This window comes from Nanorana parkeri, unplaced genomic scaffold, assembly GCF_000935625.1.
Source record: "Nanorana parkeri isolate BGI_ZX_2015 unplaced genomic scaffold, ASM93562v1 scaffold1526, whole genome shotgun sequence".
In the NCBI taxonomy this organism is placed as follows: Eukaryota; Metazoa; Chordata; class Amphibia; order Anura; family Dicroglossidae; genus Nanorana; species Nanorana parkeri.
In genome coordinates, this window is record NW_017307794.1 from 6,864 (window position 1) to 28,178 (window position 21,315).

At 40.3% G+C, this 21,315-nt stretch overlaps 1 protein-coding gene across 1 annotated transcript in view; it reads left to right on the forward strand.

Moving 5' to 3' along the window:
• Positions 1-255: 255 nt before the first annotated feature.
• Positions 256-21,315, forward strand: part of ACVRL1 (activin A receptor like type 1) — a 26,386-nt gene continuing 5,326 nt past the window's right edge. The window contains exons 1-8 of the mRNA XM_018570378.1: positions 256-364; positions 2,208-2,435; positions 3,431-3,627; positions 4,858-4,957; positions 7,328-7,474; positions 10,340-10,615; positions 11,145-11,342; positions 20,447-20,577. Coding sequence (XP_018425880.1) covers positions 310-364; positions 2,208-2,435; positions 3,431-3,627; positions 4,858-4,957; positions 7,328-7,474; positions 10,340-10,615; positions 11,145-11,342; positions 20,447-20,577 — 1,332 coding nt within the window. The 5' untranslated portion in view covers positions 256-309. The remainder of the gene's footprint in view (positions 365-2,207; positions 2,436-3,430; positions 3,628-4,857; positions 4,958-7,327; positions 7,475-10,339; positions 10,616-11,144; positions 11,343-20,446; positions 20,578-21,315) is intronic.

Consider the following 21,315-nt stretch of genomic DNA (forward strand, 5'->3'; position numbering starts at 1 on the left):
ATAAATGGGATTAGTAGTTCACATAAGAAAGATAAGGATGGGTGCACTTTCTAAATTTGTATTGTTGGTAATATTTGAAGGTGAACTTTCACTTTGAAATTAATTTCAGCTAAAACATGTTTTCAGTCAATTCAAAAAAAGTACCAATCGGAACTATCATTTTCACATTTACAAAAGATTCAAGAGATGAGTCGTGGATATTTCTTACGGTAAAGTAAAACCTTTTTGAAATTGATGGTTTTTTTTTCTTCTATGCAGGAAAAGGGCTCATGACAACTACTGAACTGGTTCAGACATTTTCCAGAGAAAATGCTACAAATAAGCTTTTGGATACTTTTACTCTCGATTGTCACATCTGCAACAGGTAAGGACAATTCTTAATAGCCACGAAGGATAAATGTCCCTTTCGTGTGCGCCAAATGCTTTTGCAGACCCAGTTATTACCTTGTAAAAGTAGTGGTGACATTATCACTGTGCTGTACATATCCTGTGCAGAGAGCAGAGCTATGGGAGGGGTCCAGCAGGCTCCAGCTACTACAGGTTGCCTGCAGAAAACTACAAGAAGGGTGGATAAAAGACCCGCCACCCTGCACAAGGAGAGAGAGCAGCGCTGCTCAGTCCTAATACAGGAAGCTCCTGCACAGTTTCACTGGATTACTGCACAGATCTGGAAGAAAGACACAAAGCACATGAAGATTTAAGTAAGAATACACAGGCCTCTTTAGACAATGTTTGCTGAACATTATTATACAGTATTTATATAGTTCTACCCCTTTTTAACTGCAGAAGATCAATTCTCATGACCTCACCTGCCAGACAAGGTTGTGCTCTGTGGCAGAGCTGCGTAAAACACAGAACTGTATCAATAGAAATGCAAATCCTTTGGCACTAATATATGCATTTCATTTGTGTATTTACCCATTTATTGAAGTTAAGCTTTAATCTTGTGACTTGCCATGTCCATGTGCCGCACACGCTAACATCTTCCTTTCCTCTTCTCAGTGACGATTACATAGCACTAGAGCTGCAGCTAACGATTATTTTCATAATCGATTAGTTAGCCGATTATTAAGTTCGATTAATCGGATTTTTAAAAAAAAGTCTCCAAATAAAAGCACAACCCACACCTCCCTCCCCCACACACACATAACATACACATGCACCATATTACGTTGTTAATATATAATATATTTACACATAATATGTTAGAACGCATCGCAGTGCATGATTTTTTTCTTTTGTAAAAAAAACATTAAATTAACTGTGGCAGCGCATGGCAAAGCTTTGTGACGCATTGCCGTGCGTTGTGATACCTTGTGTTGTAATTAAATATACGCCTGTATCATTTTATCACAACACAAACACTAACACAGCACAAAAACCATTTATAACATAAATTGCTTATTTACAGTTTAGCGTTCCTTCATTATTTTTTTTATAATGCCCCTCAGCCTCTCATTGGTGTGGCAGTATTAAAGTAAAGTGTTAGGCCTCATTCAGGCGCCATTTACACAAGGGCCGAAGCGTTTCCGCACGATTTTTGAAAGAGCATTTTTGGCTGTTTTTAGTCGCGTTTCAGCAACTAAAACGCAATTAAAAATGCTCAAAAACGTGCTGATCAACGCATTTCTATTAAAATGGGGGCGGGGGTAGGGTTGCCACCTGTCCAGGATTCACCCGGACCGTTGGGGTTTTGAATGCTGTGTTCGGGTTTCATGGCAGCAGAAACCTGTACACAAGATGTCAGGCAGACAGGGGCAACCAAAATTAAAATAAGGGCTACTGGCCCCCCACTGAAAATGGTCTCGACTGTGATAAGGTATTTCTAATTACGCCACTGACTGTAAGTATAATAAAAAGGCATCAGATTAGGTGGGATAGAGCTGTCAGCTACAGCTGGGAGACATTTCTGTTTAAATGGGAGAGGTTGAATACAGAAAATTATATTCTAGGACTGCAAGCTGCTAAGAAGGGTGGAGTTAGCTATGAGGAACAATATAACATAATTTTTATCATTTGGGTGCTCTTATTATTTATGTCATGATCTACTAAAGCAGTTATAATAAAAGACACAACAAAGAAAAATTTAAATATTGTCACATACTGTACAAGCAAAAACATGGTCAGTAAACTGTAGCTTATACAATGGTTTGGCATCTTTATCTCTAATGCACATGAAAACTGTTATACCCTTTATATCGTTACAGATACCATTTACAATTGTACTTGTCATGGACATCACTGCTCAGGAGATACCTGTACTGGGAATGCATGCTTTGTGACAGAGCAAATGCTTGAAAATAACGAAGTCTTCAGGGTCCGTGGCTGTTTTGATAACCACATAACAGAACAGTGCAACAGCAAGACCAGTTTCTTAGAAGCAAGATGCTGTTACTCAAATTTCTGTAATGCTGATATGACTATCTACACTATAAGTAAAGTAACTCCTTTTATCACTTATCACACTGGGGTGGGTTTAAGATTTCCACATTTGATAATTAGGTCTCAGCTAGACAGTCAGAAACAGTTCACCATGGTCCTGAGAATGTTAAACGCTACGAGGCACCCAGTCCTCACTATTTGTGGGGTTTTGCCAGACGCGGCCCTCTAATCAGGCATGTTAGAGGGCCGCCCACTGGGGCCTCTCGAGGACCCCCTAGAGGAGCGAGCGGCTGCACATTTAGAGAGCCGCATCTGTAGCGGTGCAGGTGGCAGAGAGACGGCGGAGGGAGGTAGCCACTGCACCTGCAGTGTGACGGGCCTCCTGAAGGCATTGCCCAAGGGGTCAGTCCGCCCCTGGCTGGTGGTATTCAGCATTGCTGTATAATCATTATACAGCAATGCTGAATACCACCAGCGCAGCTAGTCCCCCAATCCCCCCTTTCCCCCCAAGGCAGTCATTACCCACAGACTCCCCAACCTCACCTAACATATGCAGGCTGCAGCACCTCTTCATCTGCGTCCTTGGCGGCCAGTGGAGGGGAGGGGTCACAGGAGAGGGTGCCTGCTGAGATGGGCATCGGCTCCGCCAGGCTATCAGTCATTGCCAATGACAGGCAGCTGCAGCTGCCAATGACCTGTTTCATTCAGAAGATCCACGCACAGCCGCCGGTACATACAGCTGTCCCTCCGTGCCACGGACTTTACTGCAGTTCAAGTAAAGTCTGTGACACAGAGAGAAAGCTGTATGTAGTTGTGTCACACAACAGCGGGTGGCAGCCGCAGCAGACGCAAGGGTCAGGACTCGTCACTCGGGACAGTCACAGGTGCACCCCCCCCTGGATCCGCCACTGACCTGAACATCAACCTATTTTAGTTCCAGAAGGGAGTAGCATGCTGATTTGAATAAAAGTCTCACCCACATAACTTGTATTTAGTCTTAGTGTGCACCTAATTCCATTTTCTTTCTTTCTTTCCCTAAAAGAGAAAGTAGAAGAGCCAGCACTGACACGTCTTCTCCTGGTAACTGTTCTCCCAGTGGTCCTGTTCCTGATCCTTGCCATACTTTTCACATTCTTATTCTGGAAACTAAGAAGAAAAAGCAGGAAAAAATCCCTGGCCAGACTTATTGACTTTGGAAATGTAGACATTGTAAATGCATCAACTGTTGGTGACAGCACTTTAGGGGTGAGTCATCTGACTGATGGTTAAGATAAAACTGTGTACAGCTATTTTATTTTATCTGGGCATGGTTTAAATCATTTGTACAATAGTACTGTAACATTACAAAAATAAACCATGCTGTTACATACAAATATATAGATTTAGCAGTTTTAGGCTAGGTTCAGACCAAAGTGACACCCAGGACGCTAGTGTTTTTTTTTTAGCCATGATTGTGTTCAATTGCACAGGCGAAATCCCGGCGGGAAACTGCGCGATCTGGGCTGCCATTCGAAAATAATGGCACCTCCAGTGCGATCGGCTGTGGTGGCCGACTCCATGACCGCGCAGTTTTGTGCATGATTGCTGCGGGTCAGGACTCATCCAGGTGTGAACCTAGCCTTAGTCATACGTTTAATGCAACATTTCCCATTAAGTGCTATTTATTATTTGCCTGCTTCCTAGCTGGCTTGTATGCAACCTACTTTACCATACAATAAGCAAAACAACAAATGTGCATTTTTAATCTCATATTTTATGGGATTTACTGCACCATTCAAGTATAAATGTGTCCAAATATTGGACAATTAAATATATTTGAATATTTTCAAAACAAGACATTAAAAACTTTTACAGAAGCCTTCACTGACATCTGTAGCTGCTGGCACTGTGGAGCAAATCATCCTCAAATTTCACAGATAAAGCACTGAAGTTGTTCAAGTCAGTTGTCAACAGCTTAGCTCATCCTGCTCCCTCTCCCTGTAGTTCCTTATCTCTTATGTGAACACTGAGGAGAGAGCAGTGGAAGCTCGGCTGCTGGGAGAACCAACCTTAATGGCCTGCTGAGAGAACCAACCTTAATGGCTTCAATTCTTTTGCTGTGAACTTTAAGGATAAATTCTTTCACAGTTCCAGGAGCTACAGTAGTAAGTAAAGCTTGTTCAAAATCTAATTTACTTCTTGATCTCTTATGATCAAGCCACAGTCTGATTCTTCCTGCTCTTCTTAGCTCTGTATTGGCCACAAAGTGTTGGGCGGTCTCACTGGCTATTAGAGAGCTAACCAGAGTGGGAAGGGATGGGTGAAGAATACAACATCCCGGATCGTTGGAGTATCAACGTCTTCAAGAAACAGGAAGTTTACATGCAGAAAATACAAAAGTCTCTCCATTAATTACCTTATGCTGTTGCCAATGTTATGTTTCTTTCATAGTTTATTGTTTTCAAAAACTAACAAATGGATGTGCAATTTTTTCAGGATCTCCTAGATGACTACTGCACTACAGGTAGTGGCTCTGGGCTACCATTCCTTGTACAAAGAACTGTGGCTCGTCAGGTTACACTCGTGGAATGTGTAGGTAAGACAAATACACCTGCAAATATTTTAAGTGGAACAGAACTGATATTACCCATCAATACTATTCTGCCATGATGATATGTATAACACGGTATAATTATAACAAAAGCTGCTGCTAAGAAATAAAGAGAAAAAATATTTTTCAGTTCATATAACACTTTAAAAAAAAGTCTCTTAAAACTCTCAAAAATGCATTTCAGCACACCTCAAGGCAATGCACATTAACAAATGCATTTTGATGTGATTGGGCCCTTAGTATAGTCAAGCCTTCATTCATTTTTTAATACTCGCAAAATTAAAAAGTAAGATAACCATTAACCAGACAATTTTGATCTTTTATACAATTTCTTTAATTATTATTGGGACCTCTTGCCATTTAGGGTAGAACCCCATGATCATCTCTGAATTGGTGCAGACACTGTCCTTCCTTCTGGAGGGCGGCTACTTTTGTTGTACTTTTGTAAGGCTATTCTGTAAAGCACATAGGACTTACTGAAAGGATATATTGAATATTATTTTGATGTGAACTGGGAGACAGCTGGATTAAGGGTGACAGATATATTCTGCAGACCAAGATAAGTCTTGCATGAATATGTCCACGATAAGATATGATGAAAGAAGAAGACAGCAGCATTCGCCAAAAATACTACTATTGTCTGGGAAATTGATGTAGAAGGAAATGTATTTTGACCATAGCAACTAATTACTTTTCCACTTTATTTTTATACTGTTCTGACAGTATATAGGTTATAGGATATAGGCATTGACAGTTATAGGTTACAATGCATATTAACATAAAATGTCTTACCAAAAGGCTTAAAGAAGACGTCAGCCTAGAGTACTAAATAAAGATGCATTAGCAGCATGCCGAAGACAAGCGTAGGAATATGTTTGTTTTTTTTTAAATAATACGCACATAATACATAAATGAGAAGTCCTCTAACTTCTGATTTTTTGTTGAATTTGTAATATTGAGTTCACTGTGAGGTCATTCTAAAGCTGGGCATGATGGCTCGAATTTCAAGCCATGGGTGGCCCTGTAAGTACCAACTGCCAAGAAAAATGGTGATTTAAAAAATAATTGGCTGATACAGGATTTTTTTTATCCTCTCTTGCTGGCTGAACAGATTCATTTTGAACCATCCAGAATTAGGCACTTATGCAGAAAAAAATCAGAAGGTGGTAATGGTGCATATTCCTTATGTATGTATGCAGAGTCGGATTCCCCACAAGGCCTCCGAGGCCAGAAGGGGGGTGCACAAATCCCGACGTCCTGACCAGTGCACAAGTCCTGATGCGACGTCCCGACCAGTGCACAAGTCCCGACGTCCCGACCAGTGCACAAGTCCCGACCAGTACACAAGTCCCAACGTCAGGCAGATGGGGGGCAACCTCGGGTTAGAGGTCCTGTTCCTGCTCGTGTGCTGTTTAGCAGGGAGGGCGGTGCATTGAAAATCCTGGCCTTGGGGCAGCAGAGAGAGTAAATCCGGCCCTGTATGTATGTATAGGCCAAATGAGAAGAATGCCTCAATACACATGCATGCTAATTGATTTTGGATTGACATTGCAGCAACAGTTCTTTACAACAACTCCTTTACACAGTCTCCATCCTTTCACTCAGAAAATAGATCAATGGTAAGCTAACAAGACTTAAAATGATAATAGAAGCCCATGAATATAACTGATTAAAACACAGCATTGAGAACTCATGACAAGCTAGTCAGTAGTACTGGATTCATCTACACCACCTGTTGTACGTGAGCTAACTTTTTTTTTTCTGTAGTGATGCTGTTGGAGCAGCTACACACAACAATTTAAAAAGTCTCCAAGAAAATATGGCGGTTACTGTTACATAGAAAATATTAGACCCAAAGGGCTAAGGTTTTTTTTTAGAGATTCAACAGAGGACCTGCAATGTGAGGATTTTAGACTTTAATAATTCCTACTGAAGTTCTTTAAACTCCAGCCAAAACTTTTTACTGGTTTTATCATTGTCTGTATCAATAAAGCTCATCATACACATTACAATCTGATTACACAAGCTTCTTTAGATCTACCAATAATTTTGTAGTGCAAAGTCCTTTGTTATGGTTCTGTTACATGGTATGATCATTTTAATTGTAATACATTTTTTTGTTTAAGTGATCCTTTCTTTTAGTTTTTTAGTAAGTTTGTTTGGACATTTGTTGAATATATGGTAATAAAGGAGCTATGTACAAATGTATTTTCTAATAATGTGTCTTATATTTTTATTATGTGGCTGAACAGTGTTGGTTAGACATTATATTAACATGCCATGGCGATATTTAAAACACAAATGTTTCTTTATGTACAGTATCGGCAAATGTAACAGATTGTTATTTATTCCTAGGTAAGGGGCGATATGGAGAAGTGTGGGGAGGCACGTGGCAGGGGGAAAATGTAGCCGTAAAGATATTCTCTTCTCGAGATGAACAGTCATGGTTCAGAGAGACAGAAATTTACAATACGGTTTTACTACGTCATGAAAATATCTTAGGTAATGTTCAGTTGCTGCATTTATTTTTTATTAAAAATACCCATTCAGCTGCTAATTTGTACACTAATTTGTTTTGTTCTTAAATCAATGGATAAAATTCCTGCTTCCCTAGAATAATTTCTACAACCTATTTTCCATGATTTCCACCTACTAATCACATATAACTTCCAAGAAAATACTTGTATATTCTAAGGAATTTTCTGGATATCTGAATGAGAAGGGATGATTTATTAATGCAGTAGAAAATGGTTGTTTAGCAAAGTGATTGTTCACTTATCTTAGAAAATAAGGTAAAGTTTAGATCAGTTTCACTTTGAATAAAGCATGTATAAAAAACTAAAGAAACAAGATTTTTGCTTGCACATTATTGGATAAATGAAGTAAACAGAGTATCAATAATCTAAATGAACATTTGTTTGTCAAAGAAAAGGTTTTCTACTGCTTTAGTAAATTAACCTCAATAGATCCTACAAGATATGATCTTCAAATAAACCTTAATACAATAGCAAAACACTCAATTTTGTCATATGTTTACTGAACAAGTGTTTAAATAAAACTAAGGTTGATTAATGGAAACAATTGAACACCTCAGAATTAATGACATCTCACAATAATAATTAGGTAATCCACAGAACTGAGTTTGGTGTTTCAGTCAATTTAAATGTGGGTTGCTGTTAAAAAGGAAAAATAATATCACACAATTTTAGTACTTTTAATTCCCTTTCTTTATAACAAAACTATGTTAAGGTGCAATATGACCTTATCAAAGCAGATTTTAGAGGAAGGAAGATACTTTTCTGCCATAATTGATGGCAATTAGGCACCTTTATCATTTTCCTTAGAAGTGGGTTTCTTATGAAGGTTAGCAAGAGCACTATTTAAAATGCACAGATCTGGGGAGACGCATGTGTGCAGCAAATTAACATGGACGTCCTGTAAGACTGCTCTGCACCCGAGTACATATTCTCACATAGCCACTAATGGATGAGTACTACCTCAATTTTTTTACCATACTTTTTTACTAATTTACTAAAGAGACCATGGATTATTTTTATTGCCAGTCAATGACTTACAGTGTCCCTACAGTTTGAGGCATGGACACCTTCTCTTAGTTGCTTTATGTTTGCCTTAAGAAATGAATGTTTCTTTTTTTCTCAGACATCACTCTCCCAAAAGGCTTATATACTTTTTGATACTTGTGCTATGACTTGTTCTAAATTGTAGATCTAATTCTATCAGCTTCCCTCTGTATATCAGATATGGATACTCACATTGAGCCAAGTTGGACCAATTTAAGTATTCCTAAAAAAATAATAATTCCTGGAGTTCTATTTGGTGCCTGCTAGAGTTGCTCATCTTTTATGCACCTAGGGATTGGGAACTGGGTAGGGTGATAATGCTTTTATCCACTATTGGATCTTGTACAGTGTAAACATATCCTGTGTTGTTTGTACAGAGAACACACATTCACTTGTTAGATGTCAGATCTGGACTCCACTATGTGGACTTCCCACCAGCAATTTGTATATTAATATTCCATGGCACGATGCCCCATGTTGGGGATACATTAATATACACCATTTGGGAATTAGCAACTTACATTTTGCACAGCTGCTCGCTTTTAATTCCAATTGTCTCCATTGGTGATTGGGAACCAATCAGAGTGGTTCCCGATCATGTGAACACCCTGCAGGTCTAACATATTATAACATGCAGGCTGAAGATTTCATCAATAAAAATGAAAGCCTTCAGTTTGCATATGAACGCTGCCATCTTCTGGCTGTCGTGTTCATCTGGAATGCCATCTATTTAAACATACGAATGAGGAACCATTGTTTTGCAGCGAATCTTCAAGGTTTGCAAAATTGTGGCCAAAAACTTTGCAGACTCACTGTCAGTAATAAAGAACAACCTATAATGGACAACACTTTGCTGAAAGAATGGATAACCCAACCTCCTTTTATAAAAGGGTGGTTTACAGCAGCCATATTGTCAGTATGTGTTGAAACTGTTAGAGAGAGCTGCCAATTCTGTATTTTGTATTGATTTATTTATTTTGCCATTGGTACCTGTCCCTCAAGGTAGTGCCCAGATTACCACGTTTTTTGCTTATCAATAGCTTCTACAAATGGCCAAAATTGAATAACAAGATTCACCTCTTCACCTCTAATAGACTTCAACAGGGTTTACTGCAGAGTTAGTCACTTAATCAGGGGAATTCAATATCATGTTTGCGCCAGAATTCTGGTGCAATGCAGCCTAAGAATTTCCTGCGACACTCTTTTTGAATTCCCCTGAAATGTGCATGGGCCGACTAGCAAGATACTGAAGCTTGGCCCAGTGGGAGATTCCTCCATTCACACAGTTTAGCGGAGATGGAGGAATCTGTTGCACTTTTTCCATCTGACCATAGAAAATCTGCAGATAATCTATAGGTGTATGGCCAGCTTTAGTTCTAAGTTGGAGATTTTGCCTTCTCTGATTACATATTCAGCCCCTGAGAAATACTGCTGGGAAAAGCAGTGACCCAATGACATCAGCTTTAAAAAATAACAATCTACAGAAACCCCTGATTATTGATGCGGTTACGATAGTTGCAAGAAAGTAATATTCTTTTCAGGAAACCATAGCTGACTGCAGATTGAACTGAAAAGGTAATTTTTCATACAATACATGGCGGCGATTGTACGTGGAGCTTGAGGACTTGCTGTATGTGTAAATGTTTAATTGTGGTGCTCTGTTTTCTACATTAAAATAACTTGACTGTGTCTAATCAAGCCATTCCATAAAATCTAGATACAGCGTTGAGTGCCTTTTTAGAAGCAGATTTTTTAAAATGACTAACATTTAGTTTTTCACTTTCAGGATTTATTGCATCTGATATGACTTCTCGAAACTCCAGCACCCAACTATGGCTGATCACTCATTACCATGAAAATGGTTCACTATATGACTATCTTCAGAGGAACACTGTGAACCCTGAGGATTGTTTACAACTGGCAGCATCAATCATCTGTGGCTTGGTGCACCTTCACGTGGAAATATTTGGCACTCAAGGAAAACCTGCAATTGCACACAGAGACCTGAAGAGTAGAAATATCCTGGTGAAATCCAACAAACAATGCTGCATTGCAGACTTAGGTGAGTATCTGTATGTGTAGCAAAAGCCATTATATAGATGTAGACTCCTAACAAATAAAGGGAAACTATTATCTGTTCAATGTTATTTTACATATGGTAGCGCATTTTACTCTCCTCCAGCTTCTTTCAGCCACGTCCTGCCTACATCCTCTCCCTCTAGCTTCGGCAGGATATAATTGTTTTTAACAAGCCTCCTAAAAGAGACAATGGTGGACAGTGTCTGTGATAGATGTGTTGACACATGCTGCTTGTAGTCTCCACCAGGGATGCAAGATACAGGGTGGCAACACAGGAGCACAATTGGAAAAATAATTATCATTTTATAGTAGGAAGTTCTTGAACAAGGACCTTCATTGATAGATCAATCATTTTTAAGAAAGCTGCATATTTAAAAAGATTAAGAAGAACTTATGAATAAATATGTATACTGATGTTATATTTCTGTATTATATGCAGTCATATATCTGTTCTTCTTTTTTCTCTGTTACATCACAAAATATAAGTGAAAAAATATACATTATTTTTACAGGTCTTGCAGTGATGCACTCTCAGAATGGTGATTATCTTGATATTGGTAATAATCCAAGAGTTGGCACCAAGCGTTACATGGCGCCCGAGGTCCTCGATGAGACCATTCGAACAGACTCATTTGAATCTTATAAACAGACAGATGTGTGGGCTTATGGATTAGTCGTTTGGGAAATTTGCAGGAGGACAATTATAAATGGTGAGTCTTGGTTCATTGGTGAATTTGCAAGGAAACATAAACTTCATTTGTAAAACTTATATTGGGCCTAAGGGTAGAACATACAGGAATTTTGAAGTTTCCTTGTTTTGAGGCTTATACAGGCAGGGTACTCTCTCGGTATACAGCTCTCATGGCAAAGACAAAGGGAAAAAGTGCACACCCCCACATATGACACATAAACATATACCAAATACCCTATTACTTATAATAGATGAGTACAGTTTCATGTATCCCTATCCAATAAAGAACTCTTAAGTGTTGCAGCTTAAATCCAGATTTAATCAGCTCAATCATAAATCAGATCATGCTGCAATAATTACCCTATCTCCAATGCTGTCCCCTCCAGAAAGTCCTCTCTGCACTAGATGGTGAAGCTGTACTGGCTAGAATGATACACAGTACCGAGGACCCGGACTCACAGGAGAATGCTGCAGAGAGTGAACCCACCTCATTGTATGGCAGAGCCCTCTGTAGCATTTTAGACCCAATTACAGCCAAGGACTGAAGAGGAGTCAGAGGACCTGTGATAGCATTTGACCAGACTGAAGACACATGGAAAAAGAGTATGTGGAAAGATTAAGCAAAACAATATATTTTTTTGCAGACTTATAAATGTAAAACAGAATTAGTACTTTTTTTGTTTATATACATATTTTGTGCGGCACTGGCTGTGGATGTGGATGGTGTATATGGGCCACCTAGGTTTTGTCACCTACATTTGGTAAGGGGCTACTGGTTTGATAAATGATATGGAGTAAACAGACTTGAATAATACGTTTTGTTTAGGGTCCTAGGGTGTGAGAGGCTTTGTAGAGTTTCGGGTAGGATAAAGCCTCTATTCTTAGATCCACAGCTTACCTGATAGCCAGACTTCAATAGTAGACTCAGCTGTCCACAGGTGTTCTGTCATTGCTAGATGTTACCCCATGGCCTATGTATAGCTTGACATGCAGCTAAACCTTCCTATTTTGGGTGAAATCTTGATGATTTATTAACATAACAGGGCGGGTGAAACTGGTGATAAAGAACAAGGAAACATACAATCAGTATATACAATATATAAATAGAGTGTCAACTTACAAATACAGAGAGAAATAAGTCAATTTCTACCAGCGATGCTGCCTAAGAGGGATATGGGCTCTTTCCTCCACACATGTGCTGCAGATGATAGTGGATTCCTCTTTCCTCAGTCGTAAAATGGAGCCTGAACTCCCAATATGCACTTATTTAATTTCTCTTTGGGCTGAGGGATGTTGGGAGTTTTCTTAAAGGGAAAGCAATCTAAGCGGCTTTTACCAGAGATGTTTTTCCTTCAGCTCCATCTGGTGGCTGATTTTGATATTGCAGGTACGTAAACCTAATCATTTTCCCTGCTGAGGCAGAACAACAGGTCTTTTTATATGTGAGCTGACTGATGTTTAGGGCTCTCTCTCGTTGTATGCTGTGGGGCCTCCTGCTTGCAGAGTACCAATACCTACTGGTATTACCTATTTGCTTTGAGGAACCCATAAGGGGGGCACCCTGTTAATCATGGACTGACTTGAGTTCAGTTAGTTGCTCAGATGAGCAGATGTTTGTTTTGTGCTGTGGACTTGTTGTACAAAGCCCTCCTATATAGTGCAATATAAATAGGTAAGCCGTATTAGTCCAGTAGACAAGATGTCAACATGCGCAACCACTGTCAAAGGAGAGCTCCAGGAAAAAACTGTACCTATAGCTGGCCTTTACTATTTTCGTATTGAATTAGTCCTGGCAATCGAAGTCTATGGGACTACCATTTGCCATCAACACGTTTCATTTAGGAAGCAGCAGCGACTAGAAGCAGACTGCACACGGACTGGAAACATTGAGCTGAAGGTCCTGCTGGGATCTGGGCTCACATTAAGGAGAGCTACTGTATATCTCAGAAAGGACAGCATGGATAATACCCCATTACACTTACCTCCTGCTGTCCTTTCCAGGGAAAATTCCTGGAGCTCTCCTTTAAGTTTTAGCTGCGTAGTATGTTCGTAACCAGAGCTTTGACTAAATAAACCAGAAATAGTGTCAGAAATGGCTAGTTGTATCTGACCATCAGATCAATTCGGATTGTGCAAATCAGCAACATTTGCCCTAATCCAGATTCCCGAATCAGTTCGCTCATCTCTAATTGTAATGTGTTAATAGGGTATTAAGAATGAAGCTGCAACATCTTGTAAACCGTTCTCATCAGTGCCACTAATCCTTTGTTAGAGATATGTGGCGACCTGTATATCTGTTTTACACATCCATAGAAAGAATAAGTTCTCAATATACATGACGATTAATTGCTTAGTTAAATAATCTGACAGAACAGAACTTGCCACTTGCGCTGGAACAAAACGGACACTGCAGGCCTGCTAATCAGCCCTTTGATTTCAGATGGTTTTGTTTTCCACGAAGGATTAGCTTTAAATTATAAACACCGTAATCTGGTGTCAGCACCCAGGTCCATGATTAAAGCAGCCATTACATTCAATCAGCACTCTGTTTATTCAACACTGATTAGAAAACTAGCAGCATCAGAGAGAAACTTGGACTGCTGCCATGTTTCCTGCAGCCCGTTGCCATAAATCTGAAATACAGGACCATTTCCACCACAAAAGAATGCTACCACAGCACAGAATGCATTTCCTCAAGTGGAAAATAGCACCTTCCAGGGGCTTGGTTTTGACATTGACTTAATTTCAAGTTTGCTGTGCAGTCAAAGCACTGATATGGAGTCTGACTTTCACCCACATAATTCTTTTAGCAATAACAAATCTACAATGTGTAGTGGGCGTTAATAGCAGAAGGAAAAGACCTGAGCCAAGTATTCTGAAAAAAAAAAAAAAAAACACAGACCACAGCAGGAATGTTTCTGTGAAGAGGAAATGCATTACAATCATCAAGATTACAGACAATCAATAACATTTGTGGTTACAGGGTGAACATGTTATTTTGTCTGCACTGGTTGCCAACCATCAGTGAGGAAATTTGATTGGCATTAAATATTTTTATCCTTGTCCTTCAGCAAAATAAATATCGTCTGTATGGGGTATGAATGTCATAGGAAACACAAGTACTAGAAAGTGGAATAAAAGTGCTGGACCTGCAAGTTTTGTCCTATTGGTGTGGCTGGCCAATTATTATTATTACATAGTATTTATATAGCGCCAACAGTTTGCGCAGCGCTTTACAATGTAAGATGTGAAAGATTAATTAAGATGTGAAAGAATTGGTATAGATGATCTGACTATTGGACATGCAGCTTCTACATTCCAGAGGATCTCCACTGCCTCCTTGGTTTGTGGTGTGAAATTGCAAGATTGTGAATTGAAGCACCACACTTCATTTAATAGTACAGATACATCTTTATTCAATGTATGGCTGCCAAATCAGCTGCTGAAGAGCTTTATCCGTTCTCACACACAGGACAAAATTATATTCAATTTCAAGCCTTTACAGTTCTGATAAATGTTCTGCCTTAGTAAGTCCTGATGAAGACAGGATTTGTAGGAGCCCCTGAAACATGTTGTCTATTTCTATACTGTCCCCTTAAACCAAAATTGAATAAAGATGGATCTGGACTGTTAAATGGAATGTGGCGCTTAATTTCCCAATCCTTGTATCAAAACGGTCCACTGCACTTATAGCCCGCTAACTCATATACAAAGTCACCAACAAAAATTTTGACTTCTGACACTTCTGGGAGGCACAGGTGGTATCACTGTACCTCACTACTCCTGAAAAAAGCTGTGAGCTCAAAATCCTGCAAGAATGCTCTCTAACCTATTGCAGGAGTGCATTCTCGTGCGATTTCAGGCACCCAGAAGTTTTGCTTTATTTTTGACCTAACTTTATTTTTGTAGTTTTTTTTTTAGACCATTTATATATGGAGACCAGGGGACTTTGCGTCAATTTTTAGGACAAGCTTAAGGGAGATCCAGGTACCCTCTAATTATGGTCCCAGCGAAGGGAGGGTTCAAGGGAGTAGATCTCCAAAAAGCTTGTTCTAAATGAACTTTTAATGCAAATTTAAAATGATTTTTTTTATAGTATTTACCTGTGTTATTACAAATGCACTAAAACAGCTACAGTCACCTGTGCAAACTATAACATTAAAAACACACCTATTCTTATGATGACTGTTTTTCATTGTAAAAAATTCTAACTGATTTTTTTGGTTATTGTATTTTATTATTGTGACTGCCTCTATATAAAAACTGCACCTCTCCCAACAAAACAGCCCTTACCTCCTCCTGTTCATTGCACTTCCCATTTTTTATTAGGATATACTGGAAAACTGCCTGCTTGTCAGGACTTTACTGCCTGTCAATCAGCTATAGAAGGACACAAATTCTTCCCTGATCTCATAGAAAGAACCCATGTACTTTGCTACCACGACTAGTGACTTCCATATTGTTGGTGGCTGATTGCGTTCAATTAATTGATGTCACACAGGGAGGTAGACAGTTTTGGGACTGATGATCAGGCAGAGAGGCTCTTGATGACCAGACCTACTTACCAGAAAATGACCGCCAATACCAAGTGCAATTACCATTTAGTATGGAAGTAAAGAGTTCTCCACTGACTGAGTGTGGTTTATGAACACACAGTTGGTGCCGCTTTACTGTAGCAAAATACATATATTGTACTACTTTTTTGAAAAAAAATAAATAAATCATGGTTTATTTTTAGCAATTATACATTTAAGTCATCATTTCATTACCGTATATACTCGAGTATAAGCCGAGATTTTCAGCCCATTTTTTTGGGTGAAAAGTGCCCCCCTCGGCTTATACTCGAGTCAGCGCCAGCGCGTCATCTTACTTACCTCGCCGAGCGTCGCGTCACTGCTGCTCGGTGTGCGGCGCTCCGAGCGGGGTCATCTGGCAGTCTCCGGGTCCTAATTTAGGTGGCCGGAGACTGCCAGATGACCCCGCTCGGAGCGCCGCACACCGAGCAGCAGTGACGCGACGCTCGGCGAGGTAAGTAAGAACGTTATATATCCGGGTCAATACTTTTTCCCAGTTTTTTTGGCTAAAATTAGGTACCTCGGCTTATATTCGGGACGGCTTATACTCGAGTATATACGGTATTTAATTTAAAATGTTTATGCATCTTCATGTTTCCATTATTACCCTTTAATGGCTGTACACGGTGGTGGATTCTTGACCTAGTGGCTAACTGTATATCAAGTAGTATAGTCAGTTCGGCTAAATTACAGCTCCGAGATTGGCTATCCATATGGAGGTTTGTTCTTTTTTCTGAGCAGGTTGCTAAAATTGCATTAACCCCTTCGTGACTGACGACGTACAGTGTACGTCGCCAGCATCGGGGCTGTTTAAACAGACTCCCGGCGACTTTTGCCGCCGGGACTCTGTTTAAACTTGTAGAGCCGACTGTCGGCTTTACAACAGAAGCGATCCTGGCGACTTACCTGTCGCCAGATCGCTTCTGCGTCCCGAAGAAGGGGCCGCCCCCCCCGGCGGACACCCCCGCCGTGCTTCCCGGGCTCCGTTGCCCCTCCTACGGGCCCGGGACCGGCGATCTTTGTGTCCGCGGGGAGCTGGGGAGGAGGTCGACGAACTTCCGTTCATCGATCCCCTCCCCGTTCTATGGGACCGGGAGCGATGCAGATTGCATCACTTCCGGTCCCTGGGCTGTCAGTTCTGGGCTCCTGCAGCCCAGCTATAAGCTATTGAAGTGCGATCTGCACTTCAATAGCTTATTTCCAGTGTAAAGGTGACACTGAGGGTCTTTTGGACCCCCAGCATCACCTTAAAGAGGACCTGTCACCACCATCTGCTATTACATGGGGGGGCTTGCAAGCCCCCCCATGTGATAGCAGTCAAAGTAAAGTAAAAAAAAAAAAAAAAACAGTTTTTAAAATTAAAATGAAATAAAATAAATCTAATAATAATAAAAAAAAATTTTAAAAGTACCCCGCCCCCGCGAGCACGCGCGTCGCCACGTAAACACGCGTCGGGTGCGCCTACGCATGAAAACGACGAACGCGCTACACATGTTGGGTATCGCCGCGCACGCCGGAGTGAGAGCAATAATCCTAGGGCCAGTATTTTGGGGTATTTCTAAATTGATGACCTGTGGGGGCTTTTAAAGTGTCTTTTATTGACTTTTTGGGGTACTGCAGTTTTTCGCCGTTTCACGGTCGCACGCAATCTGTAAACTGGGCATGTTGGGTATCGTTTTACTCGTTGTAACCTCATCTTTTATATTTCATTTAAAAAATGGGTAATTTGTTGTGTTTTGGGGCATTTAATTAAATTTGTCACAAAATTTTGGGGTTTAATAAGGAGTTGCGCTAATATTGCGCAACATAAAAATTTTCAACTACCACCATTTTATTCTATAGGGTCTTGGCATTCAGAAAATATATAATGTTGGGGGGTTTTACGTCATTTTCAGGCCTAAAATGTGGAATATAACATGGGTGCAAAAATTGAAAAAAGGGCCTCAGTCATGAAGGGGTTAAGGCCAAACAATAAAGTGAACTTACAGTGCAAGTGTAACCTGCATATTTAATAAGCAGTTATATAACAGATATACATTTTGTCGATGTATTCCAACCTCATTTAGAAACAGAGTTTTAAATCTTTAACGTACATTGATATGCCTTTTAACGCTAATTACATTCCCATGTGATTATCTGAACAAGATTACCGAGTGAGCCTATCTGACCAAAACCTACTCCAAGTCATCCTTTATTTGTATCCTGAGTTCAGAAGACTGTCAGGGATTTAGTTTGAAGGGGACATGAAGGGGAGAGTACGTAAATACAAGACACTATACAACTAGCTGGTAAATGTTTGTATTTTTCAGATAGATAAATACAGGAGGGGCAATTTACTGGATGTACAAACCCCCCCCAAATGTCCAGTATTCGGTTTTGCCTAATAACATAATATTATGTCCACTTTTATTGCGTAATAAAAGTGGACAGAAGTAAGCATTCTTATTAAATATTAATACAAACGGTCTCAATTGCATACATTAGCAAGTTAATGTGTAAGCCACCCATCACTATAAAAGGTGCGTCCTGCAGGTACTGTCCTATTCCCATCCTCCCCAGATACATACCTACCTAGGACAGATGAACATTGTTTAAAAGTGCATTCATCCTTAAAGGAGAACTATGAGGTGAGTGCTTTTCACTCACCTCATAGTTCTAGCCGACCTGTGACAATGAGACTGTCACAGGTCGCCTCAGTAGATCGGGAGGTGAGCGAACACATACCGGGTTCGCTCACCTCTCGATCCTGTCACGGCTCTCTGCCATGACAGGGGAGGGGCTGGATTCCCCTCTCCCCGCTCTGATCCAACAGCGCTGACTGGCGGAACAGACGGGGGAGGGGGCGGGTAAAGCTGGATCTGCCTGTAGATAGGCAGAGCCAGCTGTCACTCACGCACTCCGGCTGTGGCGTCTCAGTATACCGCGAGCTGTAGCTCGCGGTATACTGAGCCTAGGGTGACTGGAGGATGCTAGTTTGTGTCCTCCCATTACCCTAAGGAGAACAATGGGGAAAAGCCCTGACCCCATAGTTCTCCTTTAACATTATCACACAGTTTATCATATTACTTCAAAATATCATTAGCTTCTGATAACCCATATTTATAAAGTTCTGTGAGGCGTCTATTAAAGAGAGCCACTTCATGTGGAGATTTAGGGGTTGATTTACTAAAGGCACACGTGGCTGTTCACTTTGCAAGGGAATTTATTACAGGAAGCTCCACGTCTTACACTGGATTACTGCACAGATCTGGAGGAAATACACAAAGCTCACCAAGATTCAAGGAAGGATACACATGACTCTTGTATGAGGACAATATTCTTCTTATATGCGTACCAGCAACTCATGCTCTCAGGAACGTATAGATGATATGCCTCCCAAATGCAGGAGTCATGGCAAGAAGACAGTCTTGTGTGCTTGTTGGTGTTCTTCATTCACATCCACATTACAGGCAGGTGTCTTTAATTAAATAAAAAACGGTAAAAATGGCGAGCGCACAACTGATGTGGAATGTGGTGAGGGAAACGGATATGTTAAAAACAATTTTAATGTTGAAACAAATTTGAAACAAATTTGAAACAAATTTAAAACAATTTGGGGTGAGCCAGCTTCTTGTTCAGGGGGAGGAACCCTGTAGGCATATGTAAAAAGGAGGGTGGAAAGAAGCGCTGCAACCCTGGGATTTTTTTGTAGTACGAATAAAAACTTTAAAATCAATGTTTGGCTGAAAACTCACTGTTTGGCTGACCAGGCTGAGCTCTCATTGCACCTGACGGTGAGAGCCACATCCACCAGCACAGTTCACTCTGTCCCAACGGACCCCCCAGTTACAACAACCACCAGGCAACATCTATGGACTGCCTAATGACGTTGTAGCCCGTTCTTCATATCCACACAGACCGGCCACAGATGCCGCTGAGTGATCCATACAGCCTCCACTCCTCAACTGCAAGACCTCATCTTGTCCGTCCAAACAGTGAGTTTTCAGCCAAACATTGATTTTAAAGTTTTTATTCGTACTACAAAAAAATCCCAGGGTTGCAGCGCTTCTTTCCACCCTCGTCTTTAATTAAATATATACCATGACAGTCCTGCATTCCCTATCAGTTGTGTTAACAGACTGCAGGACTAGTGTGTCTAAATTATGAATGTCTGCAAGGGTCGCTTTTCTTTTTAACTTGTGCCAGATAGACATCTATAAATTTAGCAGGTGATTGGCAATGTGCCATAGGCACACATGGCATATGACTTCTAATTCTGGAATTTGAGCAAACTGTAAGTATGGGATAAGGCTAGGGTATATCGTATTTTTGTAGATCTTGAAAGTAGCTATAGTAAAAGAGTATTTTGTTTTACTTTATTACTGTATTGAAAAATCATGAAATTCCCACTAAATGTTTCAGAATATCGATTCTAAGGTTTGAATGTGTTATACAGTATGTATTTACTTGTAGAAAGTAATGTCAATCCCTTTAAGACAATAAGAATCTAGTTCTTCATCTTTCTTGGTAATCCACACAGAACCATACTGACATTTTCCTCTATTTCTAGGTATGGTAGAAGACTATAAACCTCCATTCTTTGATGTTGTTCCACATGATCCTAGCTTCGAGGACATGAAAAAAGTTGTCTGCATTGATCAACAGAGACCAAATATTCCTAACACCTGGTGTTTGGATAAAGTAAGTAGAAGAAATGATCAAGTGTATAATAAAATTATTTCCATAAATATAGGATAGGTATGGATAGGTCCATACAAAATGATCATTTAGAATTGAGTGGATGCAGGTGTTCCACCAACAGTAAATTGGCATCACATTAAGGTTTTTTTTTCTGTATGAGGACATAGATGTTTTTTTTAGAAATTGTGTAATATGCCTCATTTGGGGCCTAAGGACGTCTGATTGCTCCTGATAACGATGGTAAGATGCTGTATTATACTTTTTATATGTTTTTAATTTAATTTGTCAACGCTTAGTAAATCCAGTGAGCATTTTACACTTAGGCCTGGTTCACACCTGGTCGTTTTACAGCACGTTCCTACGCGCTGTAAAACGCTCAACATGTGAAAACCAATAATTGCCTATGGGCATGGTTCCCACCTGGGCGTTGTACAGTGCGTAGGTACGCGCTGTAAAACGCCCTACGCCCAAAGAAGTACAGGAGCTTCTTTGGGGCATATTTGCCGCGCGTATCCATTAGGATACAACCGGATAGCCCTCGTAAACGCGCGTTTGTCGCACGTTTCTTTTACCACTAATCGCGGTGCAAACGCGTATATTCCGTACGCCCAGTTGTGAACCCAGCCTAATGCAGGCTTCAGCTATGGTGGTGCTGAAGTAATGAGGATACACTTGCCTGGTTGCAGTGTGTGTGTATATATAAATATATATATATAGATAGATAGATATATCTATATA